The 16,656-nt window shown below is 40.3% G+C and overlaps 1 protein-coding gene across 1 annotated transcript in view; it reads right to left on the bottom strand.

Annotated features, from left to right (window-relative positions):
• Nucleotides 1–871: 871 nt before the first annotated feature.
• The window catches only part of LOC119885403 (neurexophilin-2), a 41,474-nt gene continuing 25,689 nt past the window's right edge, over nucleotides 872–16,656 (bottom strand). The window contains exon 2 of the mRNA XM_038695428.1: nucleotides 872–2,271. Within this exon, the coding sequence (XP_038551356.1) occupies nucleotides 1,453–2,271 (819 nt within the window). The 3' untranslated portion in view covers nucleotides 872–1,452. The remainder of the gene's footprint in view (nucleotides 2,272–16,656) is intronic.

The raw sequence follows: 16,656 nt of genomic DNA on the forward strand, positions 1-16,656 counted from the left end.
TGAGGTGAAGATTCAATTAGCATCGACTGTGTGCTTTCTAATGAAATTCTGAGCGGCATTATCATCAGATCAAAAGTGTGGAGAGCAAAGACACAACAACTCTGCACTGAAAGAGTAAAAAGGGTAGTTTGTGACCAAGGAAGAAGAGAGACAGTGTGAGATAGTCAGAAAGCGGAGGTGTTCGGGGAGTGCTTGTTTAATTTAATCAAGGAAAAGGTGGGTGGGTTGATTTATGTGTTCAGTTTCAACCTCTAATCTTGATGCACGAATAAATATATTTTTAGCAATAGTGACGCTACCTTGCTTCATTTTTTCCATAAGCTCATATTTTAGGCAAAAAGATAGAAAGTAAATATTATTAGGTAGCTGAGATTATAACAGTGGCACCAGTAATACAGCAGTCAATAGAATGTGAGGAAGCCACCTGGAGGTTTGGATGCAAATGAAACATGTTTGCTCAGATGTGCAATTCTTCCTTTGCTTGCATGATCAAACAATCTGTCAGTCATATTAACTCCCATACAGTAGTTATTTTTCTTTTCAGTTTCGGGGTAAATGTAATCAAAAATTATGTCAGATAGGGATTCTATTATTTTACCAACGTACCAACTCCCTCAAAAGTAGCCCAACATTATCATCTTAAGAATGTTTCACAGCTGGTTTTCATGTTATAATTGAATCCATAACCAACTTCCCTTCAATATATTTTAAATTACATATCTTCACAGAAAGCTTCCCAATCAGAGTGAAATGTAACTTAGTTCATTATAGTGTCCTTGCCGAGTTAGATAGCTAGAATTATGCTGCACAACTTGTGCCCTGCTATTGTGCTTCTAGCTCTAAAGGAAAACATTCACCCAGTAAAAGACAAGACAGTTTAAGAGATTTTAATGTGCTTTTTCATACAGTATATTGTATGCATATCCAGCATAGCATTTCTCATACATATAGCTCTCTCATATCCAGGTTTGAAACGTAGAGCTGAGAGCATGATTAACAGTCAGTCTACCATAACATTACGTCCGCCATACAGTGATGGCACAGCCGTCTCAGAGGCTCCCTTTGTACTCGGAGGGCATAATACTGATTCCGGCTGTTTTCAACTGAATTCTCCAAATGCAAAAAGTAATTACACTGAGAAACAAATATCTAAAAACAGTAGGTGTGCTGAGGTTAAGTACATTATTTACAGAAAAGAAAATCAAATAAAAACAGAAGTTAACAAATACAAAGTTGGAAAATAAGTCAGAGAAATCAGCCATATCCTAACCATCCATAATTCTGATTATACTTTAAATCCATGATTCACAGCAGTTTAGAGGCAAAAAACTGTCCCCTGCTTCTTCATCATAATCAATATGACTATCATTTCCATCATCATTGTTATAATCGTCATCATCGTCATTAACATTGTCTCTTAATTTTTTCTCTTTTCAGTTCAGTCTCACGTACTTATCCAAAGTAAGGGTGCTCACTTTGGAAGTTGTAGTCTGGACACACTTTCTGAACCAGCTTGTAATCGATGCTAAAGAAAGAGATGAAGATGCAGATCACCTTGAAGGGTTTGGCACAGAGCCAGGCAGCATGGGACTGGGTGTGCTCTGTGAAGCAGGTTTGAGATGGATCGTACAGGCAGGGTTTGGGCTTCTTGGATCTGTTGGTTTTCTCATACTCCACCCGACAGTTAAAGGTCTTTGCCTCTTTGGGGTCGACAGTGGACTGCTGGGTCTCCTGGATCTGGACATCCTGCTGGGTGTGGGGGTGCAGCTGCTGCTGCTGGAGGACCTCAAACTCCACCACTTTGGTTGGAGGCACAATACTGACCGACACGTTACCCAGGCTGGATGAGTTGTGGCGGAAGTAAACAGTGAACGTCCCGTTGATGTGGTCCACAATCTTCCCTGTCACCAACAAACTGAACTTCATGGTCTTGACGTTAAAGTAGAAGTCTCCCCAGCCGAAGATCTTCTTAGTCTTCATGGCGGTCTTTAGTGAGGGCTTGCGCTTAGAGCGGTAGCCTGTCTGGTCCAGAAGCAGGGACTGGTTCCGGGCCGAGTCATATGGGTTAAAGAAACTGTAGGTGGGTGGCTTGGATTTCATGGGTGTCTGGTCAATTGAAGTGGAAAAGATACGTGTTTGGTATGGAGGTTTCACCACTCCCCCTGACGTTCCACCCACTGTGCCTTCACCCATGCCATATGGAAGAGTCTTCATCACTGACCCCACTGGGCCCAGGTCTGAGAAGTCCACTTGCTTCTCCAACCCTTGGACCTGCAGAAAAAGGAAACAGAAGAAGAAGAAAACTTTATTGACACAGTCCCAAAGGCTTTTAACTTTGTATTTTCACACATTCTCCAGGAGACTGTCCTCCCAAGAAAGACGACAGCGTCAATCATTTTTACAAATGCCAAAAAACAACATATATTTACGTTCCGGTGACAGAGCCTGAAGGAGTTAAGACTCTTGTTCATCTGGAGCAAAGCAGGAAGTGTGATATTGTTATAGAGGAGGTTGCGGTGGATGGAGTGCATGGAGGGGTCAACAAAACATCAGACATCGGCACAGGAGATCGCTGTTTCTTTCCTATTTCCTACTGACAGTAAACGTTGGTTTCTTTTAACCATGACCACAATTCTTCCCTAACCATAACCAAGTGTTTATTATTGTAACCATGGCGATGAAGGTCCCCTTACCATAACAAAGTATTAATTTTAACCCAAATTATAATCTTCACTGAAACTATCAAAGTCGTTTTTGAGTTTTAATCGGCCTTTCAACACAAACTAAATGTATTACTTCTATTCTTTGTCAAGACTACAGTCAGTCACAACATGTAAAATACAACTCCAATAATATTAAAACAAGCTTGCCATAGTTTATTAAATGGATTTTTTTTAACAGTAGCCATGTTGCCATGACTATTCATTGTTTGGGAAATTTATCAGGTGATGGTACCTGGCGGAAAATTAATGTGAAGGGATCTGGTGGAAATTTGGGCTAGTCGGGTTCCGCCAATTCGGGATTAAAATCCGTCTTAATACATACATCCATGGAGCAGTTAAAGGGTTCTTCCCCTTGCTCAAGGGCACTTAACATAAAATAGTGCAATCCATACAGTAGATGGATTACTGTACCAGCTGCCTTTCAAGCCAGAATACACTACTCTCACTACTAGGAGTTGAACCAACAACCTGCAACCACTTCTTGGTTCTTTACTTCTAAGCAAATCTAATTTATCTACAAATTTAAACTAATTCCAGTCCAATCTTGCAACAATCTAGGCAAAACCTAATATGGAGAAGATAATCCATTATGTCCCATTTCAGTTTACACACATTATCATAATCTTACATGTTGTACAGGTCACCCTTTTGCAGAGATCGTTTTACCTCATATGATTTTTATTTCTACGAGCCTCCAAGTTGTTACATGTTGCCATGTTTCATCTCTTGAATTCAAGAAAACAAAACCATCTATTTTTGTTAACACACTTTAATTTTGTTGTCAGTGTTGCTCCAGAGAGAAAAACAACTCGGCATGTAAGGTAATGGATGTGAGCCTTTGTTAGTTCAGACAGCTTTCTGCCTTTAATCCACAGCCTAGTTGGTTATTCACAGGGCTGATTGACTAGAACTCTTCCTCTGCTCTCTTTCATGTCTCATCAATCACATCACTGCCATGCTCCCATCCTTACGCATATATGTACACACACACACGCACGCACTTTTTAACACTTGAGCACACAGACACATTCGCACATGTGCAAACATCAAGCTTGAAGCTGTCATGAAGTGACAACGAGAAATATTACAACTGTTCAGAGGGGTTACATTTGCTTCCCCCAAGGACACGTTTGGATGGAGTTTTAAAACCATTCTCCTACTAGATAAACAAACCACAAAATAAAAAATATATAAATGAAAACACGATTTCAAAACAAGTACAGGATCAGATCTTTGTGTCTACTCATGCGAGGACAGTTTCTGTCTCCCTTCATTCCTATCCAGGGCAGTGGAACCGACAGGTTTGTGCCAAAGCTCTCCTCATCTTTCATCAATCACCGAACCTAATAATAACTCCATACTGCTATTCGTAGAGGCAACAGTTTAGCGCTCAATACAGCTCCTAATGTATTCAGCCATTCAATTAATGTATCTATGTCGGTTGGCCATTCATTAACATGCCCTCAGAGGTGATTTCTAAATAGATTGACTGAGGGTAAAATAACTGAAAGTTTATTGACCACTGGAGGAATGAATTGCCAAAAAAAGAAAGGTGTTGATAAATGACCAGTGACTGGGATAATGACCCACTGAAGATCATTAACAGACCCCGTCTCCTATTGGTGCCATGACAAGAGGCCTGTGTAGTGGCCTTGTGATTTTTAAGCTGGTGAATTGGTGATGTAAGCTGACTTTGGTGGTGACGGGTAGGAAAAAGTTACAGTTGATGGCAGAAAAACATCAGAATACGGACAGCAACAAACAGTGTGTACAGCGCATACAAGATGGGGACTTCCTATGAATGCGCTGTCAGCAGTGCTGTCAGCTAACTCCATGTGTTGCCATCTGTCAGGCTAACACTCTGCTGGTGCAGTTCTAATCATTTCTCTTGCTGATGGCACAGAGCTCGAACTAGCACCATCATCATAATCCTTAACCATCTTCCGCAGTAACATCACGCTATGAACTGCAACCTAACCTTCAGGGTCAACTGTATGAAGCTCAAAAATGATTGTATGATGGGGTCTGAGGTCAGCGTGAGTCTTTCTGAGGGGGAAAAAGCAACTGTAAAGTCAGCAGCTTTAACAAACATCGATTGAGTGGAAAAAGATAAGTATGGAGAGAGGGCTTCTTCTATGGTACGAAAGTAATAAAATGCCAAGAGAAACCAATAAATAGATGGACTTTCTATTAGCATAAATATGAAATTTCTTGTGCTTGACAGTAAATCCATTTAAAGGGTGAGAATTTGTTATAAGAAATATCAGATTTTTTCTCTTGACATGAAATCTATAAGCTATAGACTTTCTGCAAAACAGCGGATGTTTGCTATAAGGTCATATCAGGCTGCCGTAACCAGCGAAAGATGCTTGAAAACTACAGCTTCATGCTTTTCTTCATCCTTAGCCTCTTTTCAGTTAGGTTACAACACAGTGAGAAGTAACTTGTAGAGCAATAGCCAGAGGGATATTGTCGGGGTGATCAAGAGGTGATGAAGCAAGGTGCGCACAGGTGCAAACACACACACACACACACACACACACACACCCAGTAGACACATTAGATTTTCACACTGAGCAACTCAACTAGAGAGGCTTGTAGGTTAAAGTTGAAAGGAACTTGAACAGTAAATCAAATATGGTCACTAACATTATCACAAGGAATAACAATAATACATATTATGATATAAGCTTTTTGGAGGATGGTATTACCCAAAGCACATTTTAGTCATACATGCTAGGCTTTAACCCCTTGACGGCGAATTCGCATCATACCTCTTCCTTGCAGACTGCAAGCCAAGATAGCACATGGATTCCCCCAGTGCCTGTTGGTGCATATTCGATACGTAGCTAGGAACCTTTTGCAAGCCCTGGTTTCTCATTTATGCCTGTTGTCGCTAATTTGCATCATACCTACACATACCTGAATTTATATCTTTTCTATGTTCTATAGACAAATTAACAATCTTCCCTTAATTTAACATCAGCTTGAAAGCAAATGAAAACACAAATAATTTTTTTTATTTTTTATTATTAAAAGAATTCAGGCGTTAAAGGGTTAATTTACATCAGTTACTTTAACCTAAATTTACTGTAATTCTGGGAAAGCCTAAATTAGCAGGTAAAGCTTTATTTTCTTTTACACTCTGCTAATTTCTGTATAGATTTGACATTAATATGACATCTGGTTTTGGTGTGATCTTTATGTTAAATTTAAAAATGCTGAATATAAGCTATGTGTGAATTATGTGTTCTTCAAGAATGCTTTTCCTCCAATACTAGAGGCTCTGTGAGCTAAATGCTAACATCAGCATATTAACATGGTCACAATGATACTGTTAACATACTGATGTTTAGCAGGCATGTTTACTATGTTCACCAACATTTGCTAATTAGCACTATACATATATACATATATATATACATACTATACATTTATATATATAAAAGTACAGTTGAGGCTGATGGAAATGTCATTAGTTTTGCAACTGTTTTGTCACAAACCAAAGTGCTAGATAAATAAAAAGTTCATGATGGCTCTATATAAAAAGTCTGGGACAAAAGTTATTACAATTCATCCTGAGCGGAACATACAAAATTACATGGCAATCCATCCTATATTTTTGTTGAGACATTTCACTCAAAACCACAAAAGTGAACCTCATGGTGCTACTAGAGGAAAAGTAAGGGAATCCCAAAAGTCATTAGGAATCATCCTCTGTGCACCATGAACGTACTTGTATTAATATACTTTACAGGAAAAATAGATGTAACCTGCCATGCTCCCGTAAAGAAGCTACACAACACCAAGGCTTTACCTTCCTACTCTCCTACTAACACATGAATTAACAGCTCTTTTAACAAACCATCTCAGGAAAATATAACTTTCAACCTATTCAGCCCACTCGAAATTACTTAAAGTAAAGGACAGAGAAAACTTGACTTGTGCGGATGCTATGGGTTCCCTCTTGTGGCTATTTGGGGCTCCCAACCTGCAAAGTTCCCTACATAGTAAAACTTTACACGTGTCAACAAGGAATTAGTGTTTCCTCCATTTAGGAATGATATCCTTGTTTGGCAGGATGCTGGGGGAAATTGCAGCAGAAGATGGAATAAGTATTGTGGTGGACTTATACATATGTATGATACAGACAACTCAATAACAGCACAATCATAGAAAGAACAATCAGATTAGTGAGCTTGGGAAATAGAGGAAGATAGTGAAGAAAATGTTATTAGTGGAAAAGTGAGATGAGAAGAGGACAGAGTAAGGAGAGCTTGTACATTTTCTAGGAATGGAGAACATTAATCATCTTTAACTTCATTTGGAGGTTCATATGAGCAAAAAGCATCTTTAGTTGCTGGTCAGTTGGGAGCCGTATAACCAGGGACGTGCACAGGGGGGTTGCTCTGGTTGCCCGGGCAACTGCCCGTTTGCCTTTCCTGACTCAAGTTGCCCTTCCGAGAAAAAAATAAAAAATAAAAAAATAATCGCGATCGCAAAGCCTCATTCACTTCCATTCAGCAGGGGAAGAGCAAACTCTGTTTAAGTGGCTGCACTGCTGCAGCGCTGCCTGCACGTCAGTCGATTCTGTTCCCTACCGGAATTCCTGTTTCCTTCCTTTATGCAATCATACTACAACAAATCATGCGTAGTTTTGCCCAGTTACCATACGTGATACGTACCAACAGAAGTGAATACGAGCTAGAAGCGCAACTGAATGTACGGGAAGCCAAAAGGTTAAAAAAGGATTGTATTTTTTTCCGAAATCTAAGCGTTTTTTTATTTAATATTTTATTAGAAGCGAGTTTTCCCCATCTGTCAATTCAATCTAGATTATTTATTTTCAAATAAAAAAAAAAAAGGAAAAAAAATAAAAAATAATAATGATTAAAAAAAACAATAAACAATAATATAAGGAACTCTTTTTCTCATATGTATTTTGGTGACATTTATATTGTTAATACATTTTGGATACTGTGTTTAGTGCCTTTTTTCAGGTCAGAGCAACTGCCCTTCAAAATTCCTGTGCACGTCCCTGCGTATAACCTACCAGGAAATACATGCAAGAATGAAATGTAGAGATTGTTCAATGAGGAGATTATCAGTGTAGCTGAGACAGCGAGAGACCATGAGTTACAGAAAAAAGAAGATGAGAAACATGGCAGACAGAAAAGCGTTTAGAGAGATCGACAGATAGACTGTGTGGTGAAGGGCTACACACTAACTTATTAAAGGTCAGATGAGCTCTAGAATTGACTGCTGAAACCTGATATATCACATGCCACCACAATTAAGATCTCTTTTCATCATTAAGGAAGCTTTGGATCAATCATAACACCTCTGTCTACTGTCTACTCTCTCTTTCTTTCACACTCTATTGGGTATCTGATCCTCTGTCTGCAGTCCGCTCACTCCCACATTCACCCATAACTTCCACACCACCTTGATAGCGAGAGTATTCGGAGTAAATGGACATCGCTCACCGGTGCCCCAGCAGCACACATCTGACTCCCTCTCGTTGTCTCCCGCCCTCCCGTCCTTCCCCAGAGGACTGATGAGAAGATGAGGGCTGCTTGTCTCAGAGCTCTCTCCCAGGCTTGTCCCTTTGTTTAATTGGAGTTTTATTAGTGACAATCAATTCATTTCTATCTGTGCTCCAGGCTGCATTGATCTGCTGTCACAGAGAAGAGTCAAATGTACAGTTCCACTCCCACCACACTACAAACCACAGGCTCTGATGCCAGCTGCTGATAGCTAAAAAAAAAAACTTTCCGTATCGACTTCTTTAGTGCTTGTTGTGATTAGAAGCAATGAGTTGGCTTTTTTGTTTGTCTTTTTTGAAATTTTTTATTTTTTATTTATTTACATTTTTCAGGTTTAACTCATATTTAAGTTGTTTAAGTTGTTAAACATCATTGATATTGAGGTATGAGTTGTGAAAAAGACCCTGACATTTCAATGACTTTCATTTCAGCTATTACAGGTATTTGCATAATACTGAGATCCAGATTGCCTTTAAGTGACAAATAGGTGAAAAGGTCTTTATTTTATTTTAAATCTCCATAGGACTTTATCTCTGCTTTCTCTCCATGATGTAGTTATGTTGGCTTTACTGGGCTGTGACATCCAGTGGACGCTGGGACATTTTGGAGGTGATGGTCAGCAGTTCCAAGTCAATGCACTGTTGGAAAACAGTGGATAGGCCTCTTCAGGTTGGGAGAAAGTAGCTGCCCCAAGTGAAGGTGGTCAAGTATCTCGGAGTCTCTGTGACAATTGAAGCTAGAGTGCAAGATCAACAGGTAGACTTGCACCATCCATCCAGTCATGCAGACTGTTGCGGTGAAGACCGAGCACGGCCTGAAGGTGAAGCTCTCAGTTTGCCAGTCAATCTATGTTGCAGCTCCTACCTGCTCATGAGTTCTAAGACTTAATTTCCACTTGATGCATCTTAAGGAGATAACTATGCAATCTCAAAAAAGCTGTGTGTAAAAACATCCAAAAAGCATTTGAGATGGATTAATATCCGATTGCTTAAACCACCGTGTGAGATAGCTGGTGATTGCAATGGTGAGGAAGCAGCGTGAATGAAAGCCTGGAAGGATGATAAAACTCTTGTCGCCCCGACTCCATAAATGTGATTAATCTGTGTGTGATAGTTGTAGCTCACCATCTTAATTGTTACTGTTGCAACTAACTTGCTAAAATGTACAAGTTGTTCTTTTGGAATTAGCAAACAGCTTCAGGTGCAATACCACCACCCTGTGGGCTGGAGTAGGGTCAACCTGTGTCTGCATGTAGGCCACTGTATCCCAGGAAGGATTGCAATTCTGCAACGCCGCAGTGTCTGGTAGACAAAGTGGGGACCCAAAGGCAGACTTCATTTGGCAACCTATAGGCAGGTCTGGAACAGGTAAACAAACAGAATCAAGCAGCGGACATCTGCAGCAGTTAATCCACTCAAGAAAACATGTTTAGGTAGCAGGTAACAGGCAGCAGGTGGGCAGAAATGACTTTAAAGACACTAAGGCAAGACAGAAGACATGACCTAAGAGCAAAATGAAGAACAAGCTGCACTCTAGATAAACTGACGCTGAGGACTGATAAGATGTAGCTGGGCGTGTGATCTCGCTGAGGGGTAAGGACCTAAGACATCCAGAAGGAGCTTGAAGTACAGACGCTGTTACTTGCATTGAAAGGGGCCAGGTGAGGTGTGTTGGGCATTTACAGCTGTTTTAACGTCATAGGCGCCTCCCTGTAGCACCTCGGGGCTGACACATAGGTCTCATCCCAGGGATAACAAATCCCATCTGCCTTATGAACATGACAAGATACCCCTTGTTATATATTGTTATAGGACGTGGGTGAAAAGAAGAATGTCTGGGATACTTTTCCTAGCTTGCTGCCACCACGATCTAGAGCTCAATAAGCGATGAAAATAGATGGATGTGTTTGAACAGAGCAGTCAAAGGACACATTAATAGAAGCTGAAACTGTGTCAATCTGGTTAAAGGACATTTCATAATTTTACAAAGAGCTCGTTGCTGCTGTAATAATGGAACTAATTTGTAAGGCAAATAACATATTTTGGTGCTGGTAGTGTGGTACTGTGGCTCAGGTTCAATTTTACCAAAAGAGACTCCACTCTGTTTTGACAACGATCATATAATAAAAGAAACTTTTCTTCCTTCTCCCCCAAAAAATGGGAGTACTGAAAATGACATTTAATTACAAAAAGCAAAATAAAGCCAGGAGGAAAAAGATAAACCAGTAGGGGGAAAATGGAGAGAGGGAGAGAGAGGAAAAAAGGAGAAAAAGAAAAGGCAGTAAAAGCGATTTCGCAGTCCAGTGGTGTCGCTGGATTATCATGAAAATGAAAGCTACTGAGTCAGGGAGTATCAGGGAGCAAGGAAATGGAGCCGAGACAGATAACACAGTAAAGGAGAAGAAGAAAACGAATAAGAGAACTAGTGTAGAGAAAGCAGAAAGGTCTGTAAGACAATATGAAAAGAAAGTGAAAAGAAAGAAAAGGTAAAAAGACAATATATATACGACACACAGTGAGATTATGAGTGCAATAAGCCAAAAATGAGAATCACTTCACCCCATAGAGAATAATCAGAGGTTTCTTGAGAAGTAATATCTGTAATATTGTTTCGAGAAGACCAGCTCAGCTCTGAAATAATTTTTAGTTAGAGAATGCATGACTTTCCCCCCCATGTATCAGGCAACATCATGAGCAAAAGTTTCACAGAGAAGAATCTGTACTTTCTGTATAGGTTAACATTCTAACATCTTGTAGAAAGAAAGAAAGAAAGAAAGAAAGAAAGAAAGAAAGACAGAAAGAAAGAAAGAAAGAAAGAAAAAAAGAAAGACAGAAAGACAGAAAGATTTATTGAGGTAGTGTATGCCAGTTTAAGTTTTATATGCTGACAATATTGCAAAATATTGCAGATGCCACTGGGCTGAGATGGAAATGAAGACATTCACAGTTGTGGCAGGCAATTGCCGTTGCATTGCTTTTAGCATTTTTATGATTCTTTATGGTTTTATGTTTTGCTGCTCTGGCTCTGTTTCATTAGCATCTTAAATTAATTTTGAGTGTTGAGGAAAAGCTAGATAAACATCGTTGTTACCTATCACTATAACCAGTTAAGCCACAAGAGACAGCTTGTTGAGACAAGCCCAATTGCCCTATAAAAGATAACAGGGGGAAACAACTAGCCAGACTCCATCTGAAGGTAACAAAAAAACCTACCAGCAACTTTAAAACTCACTAATTAACACATATCTTTTTGTTCAATCAGTAAAAACCTAAGAGCAAAACAAAACAAAGTGTGGGTTTTAGATACTGGACTGTTTCTTGGCTGGGTGCAGTAACTTCCTGAAGTCTCTGCAGGATGCCTGCCAACCTCATGGTAACAACAAAAACTAGACTAGCTAGCTGTTTTTCTTTATGCTGGCCTAAGATAACTGGCTGCTGGCTGTAGCCAATGTTATCGATCTTCTCACCTAACTCTCAGCATGTGAGTGTATTTCCTGAAATGTCTAGCTATTCCTTAAAAACACTGAACTAGTAAAGTCCCATAATGCTGCCCAGGGTCTACAGCAGACAGCACAGCTATAGTATGTTGCAATCATGGTCTGAATTCAGAAACATATTGCCATAATCTAACAATCACTTTTACCAATACTCATTAATATCAACGCAGCTTCTTTCTTGTCTTAAACTGTCCCAACTGTCTCAATCTGTTGTAAAATACTCCAGTGCACATTGGGATCGCAGCAGTGGTGGTTCTAGACCAATTTTATTGAGGGGGCCAGACTGGGGCCAGTTGTTTTGTCAGAGGGGCACATTCAATCAGACAAAGGCAAAGTCCAAGCTTTCAAAATGTCCTGTTTAGTATATAATGTAATGTTTTAGTATGTTTCAGTAACTTACAGTTATTTGTTTCAGTAACAGGATCTTTTCAGTAACTTTATATAGTTATATATTATTATATTACATTATACAAAACAAAAATTTCCTGTTAGACCAGTAGGCTACTGTTATCGCTTTTTGTGTATGAAAAGTGCTGTTTAAATGCAATTTCCAGCAATATCCAAAGGCTATCCATGCCATGGAAACATGGATTACAAGGACAAAATATTGTCTACAATGCTGCATTCAGTTTAATTTCGTCACAAGAAGATACATTACTAAGATTACTGTAGACCAGGGCTATTCAATTACAAATTCAATTGGGCTGGATTTTAAAACCAGGACACAGAGACCGGACATTTTCTAAGGAGTTGAGATCTTTATTGATGCTCTTATCAGTCCTATTTATTACTAAATAATCCATCCATCCATCCATCGTCAACCGCTTATCCTGTACAGGGTCGCAGGGTATTACTAAATAATTGCATATATTATTTAATTTTTTTTTTTAACTACATGTTGTTTCTAGAGCAGCAACAGGATTTACAGCAGCAAAGTCACTAATATCTCACTGGAAACAAATTTAACATGTAAGTAAAATAAATATTACATATTCCTGACAACATACTGTGTGAAGTTTAGAAATTATGAACAACTCAGTCCCTCCCTCCCTGTCCTCCTCCTCCCTCTGCTGCTGCTGGTAGAGAGGAGGGCTGGTTTGTCTCAGCCACCAGCTGAGTTTATAATGTGCCATATTTTAATGTATGTGGCAAACTAAGCTGAATAGTTACTAAAGACAGACAGCTTTCAGTTCAGCTTGTTTTTAACATGAAGCTATTAGCTGAACTAGGGCTGTGCTTGTGTAAAACCAAAACACAGCTGCAGTGGATGAGAGACTGAGCAGATTAAAATGTCGCATTTTGCGTATTATGCTTATCAAAAAGGTGTGTTGGTAAAGTAGTGGCTTTTTTACTCACCAAGTTTTTATTGAACCCACGTACTTACACTAACGAGAGGAGTAGTATTCAATGTCGGTAATGTACACTGACCAGCTGGCTGACTTCGCTCCGTGTGTTCACACACGGAGCGAAGTCATGCTAGGCACTGATTCCTTAAAATGTTGGCCGTCTTAGCCTTTGATAGTAAGACTCATATGGGCATCCTATAAAACTGGAAATGAGTCCCGCCTCACACTTTGAAAACCCCTGTGTTAGATTAAGATGATGTGTACCAATGAGGTTATGGTTGCTAACTATGTATGTGTCTCCCTTGGTTGTTATATGAAACAAGTATTACTGCAGAATATCAACCTTGTCCGTGTTAATGACAACACTAATAAACAACTAGAGTATAACTCTATTAAAACAAAACAAAATTTACAAAATAGAACATTTAATTAAAAAAAAGATAATTGGTGCTTGGTGACTTTAATTCTTACAACTTTTAGTATTTACCCTAACCCTATAATATTTAAAAAAAAAAATCAATTCCAAAACAGGACTGAGAAAACAGAGCTAATGTCTCATATCCTGCATACATCTTCTCTAACATTTCTATGCCGAAAAAGGTAGACACGGGCGGCAGTGAATACAAACCGCAGTATGCTTTATCTATAAAGTCATTAGAAGATTTTGCTCTCAGGAGCCTGACTTCAGTGGCCATAGATCAACTGTGTGCAGTAGTCCTCCCTTGTTTCTCATATCTTACTGATCACATCAGATCAGCATGCCGCAGTGTTGCTGGGTGGGCAGACTTCCCACATGTCTCCAGTGATGCTGTGGCACCTGATCAATCACTCGAGGCAACTCTTTGGGGACCCATCGGAGAGGCGGGGAGGGACGCAGGAGCGGGAAGGCATTGGTGGAGTGAGGGTGTCTCCTTTGCATGCAGGATGGCAGGCAATGCATCAAAAGATGACAGCTATCCCATTCTTTCTTAAATAAGAGTGGTGAGACTCTTGCTGGCTGTGCTTTAATCATTCATCTAAATAACTGTTCCAGAAGTCTGCTACTGAAGGGGGCCCCAGCGCCAGGAAGGCTGCCATGGGCGTGGGGGAATATGAAAACTGACGTTGCGCTCCTGGATTTCTCATTTGTAAATGTGTAAACATATATTTGACTCAGATTGCAAAAGCAAAAAAGCTCTTGTCCTCATCACCCACAACCCCCCCCCCCCCCCCTCTCTCTCATAGATTTATGTATTGAAAGACTTTGAAATTCATCGAGGTTAGACTAAGCAAGAAAGGAGGAGGTGAAGGGTACTCTGGCAGCTACTACGGCTCTGGCAGCATGAGCGACGTGTTGAGCAGCTAAGTGACAGTGATTGATGCCCTCTGTGTTTCGCAACTTATCAAGCGCGTATACACGCTCACTCTGCAAACAGATAAACAGCAGAAACATTCGAGATAAATAAAGAATCAAATAAACACGAGGGACTGGCAAAGTAAAAAAAACAACTATCTGCATAATGAATAGAAGAGATGTAAAGGAGGAGGGAGAAGAGAGGCAGAAATTCCCAGCGGGTGAAACTGAGCCTTGGAGACGTCAGTTTGGGAGGGATACAGGGACACATGGGCCTGTGACGACTCCGACAAGTCACCCAGGCGGCAAAATAAAGCCCGGCTTCCTCAGATTTGTTTCCAGTACTCATCAGTAGGAGAGCTGGATGACGGATGGACTGGCACTGGGCGCAACACGAGCGTGTCAAAGTTACTCACCATAATAAAGACCTGTTCTTTTTCCCCCCATTCGCTTTCCTTTTTTTCCAGCCACCTGCAATCCCACTGCTTACAACCCATTTCATTTCATTTTGTTTGTGTCTTCCTTCACCCCCAATTCCTCCACTCTTCCTTTGCTCCATGATCTGTTTCCCATCCCTCCATTTTCCCCTTTCTTCCTTTATTTCCTCTTTCTTGTATCCTTCCATGTCTTTATCCTTCCAACCATCCATGACTATAACATGACTAGAATAATGACTAGCTCTGGATTTTTCCTTCCTTTATTCTTTCCTCATTCTTCATCCTTCCTTTTCTCCATCCTTCTATCGGTCTAACAAACCCATTCATGACATAAGTAGGAATTGTGACCTCACCCTGACACTTCATCCCTTCTCAAATATTCTATCTCATCTGTCCTACAACCCTCTATTATTGCTTGTTTCTTCCTTTATTTGCCCTTACTCGTGTCCTTCCAGTATCCATCCTTCCACCCAACCATGACAAACATTGTGATTAACTCCTGATGCTTCCTTCTCTAAGTCATCCCTCATTCTCTCTCCACCTCTCCATCCTTTCTTCCTTTAATTCCTCCTTTTATATCATACCATTCATCATGACTAGAACTGTACCTTGTTTCATACCTTCTTCCTGAAAACTTTGATTACCCATCATTGTTTCTTCCTTGACGTTCTCCATTGCTGCCATTATGTCGTCCTTCCTTGCGTCTTCTCCATCCTTCTATCCCTCTATCCATCCACGACTACTACAATTGGGATTAGCTCCTGATGCTTCTGCCCCTAATTCAAAAGCTAGCTCCTAATAATTTCCATCCTTTCCTTAATTTCTTCCAACCATCTCCCTTAATTCATCTCTCAGTTATTTCTCTCTTCATTTATTTTCTCATCCCATCCTTCCTTCCTTTATCTCCTCCTATCTTCTAACGCTCAAGAGTTCTCCCTCCTGTTATTCATCCATGACTCGACTACAGCTTGTTTCTGATTGTTTCTTCCTTATTAACTTTGTTCCATCTTTACTTCCGCCCTTCATTTTTGCATCCTTCTTTGCTTTATTTCCTCTTTCCTTTCACCCACACACCACACATGACTATGACATGACTACAGTTACAAAAACCTTTCATTCCCAAATGTCTTTTGTCCCTCATCTCTCCCCCATCCCTGTCTACCTTCATGTTCTCATCTTTTAATTTTTCCTTCACCTATTTCCACTTTCCTTATTTTCCCGCATGCATCCATCCATCTGTCCCTCCACCCATCCATGTTCACATTGCCAGAACTGTGACTAGTCCCTGATAATTCCTCACGTAATTTCTTCAATCCCTTGTCCTTAATTTGATCCCTTCATTCTTCCTTCCCACTTTCTTTCATCCTACTGCCAGAGCCCAAGCCTCCCAGTCTCTCTCCCCGGTTTGTCGACTTTTGGGATGTAATAGTTTGATTAGACAAAGATGAAAAGACTAAGAATGCACTCTGTGCACTCCAATGTCGAGTGGGGATGAGTGGGGCTGAGTGGGGCTGAGTGGAGGCAAAGCTCAAACCTGCGTGGGGATACATGGGGATCCAGCTTAGGGCAGACTTTCCTCACCGGGACTGATGGCTGAGTTAATTGGAGAGAAAACAGTGGGAGGTGCCAATGAATAAAACCCCTCAGAGATGCTGGCAGCAGGGCACGGCGACATTCCCCTGTTCACTTCAAGGTTATGCACACACACGCACACGAAAACACACACCTGCTACTGAGGCTAAAAACCACAAGCCTCTTGCAGTAGTATTTGCATA

Source organism: Micropterus salmoides, unplaced genomic scaffold (assembly GCF_014851395.1).
Source record: "Micropterus salmoides isolate LMB-PRFRI ecotype aquatic unplaced genomic scaffold, ASM1485139v1 Ms_hic_scaffold_4, whole genome shotgun sequence".
NCBI classification, from domain to species: Eukaryota; Metazoa; Chordata; class Actinopteri; order Centrarchiformes; family Centrarchidae; genus Micropterus; species Micropterus salmoides.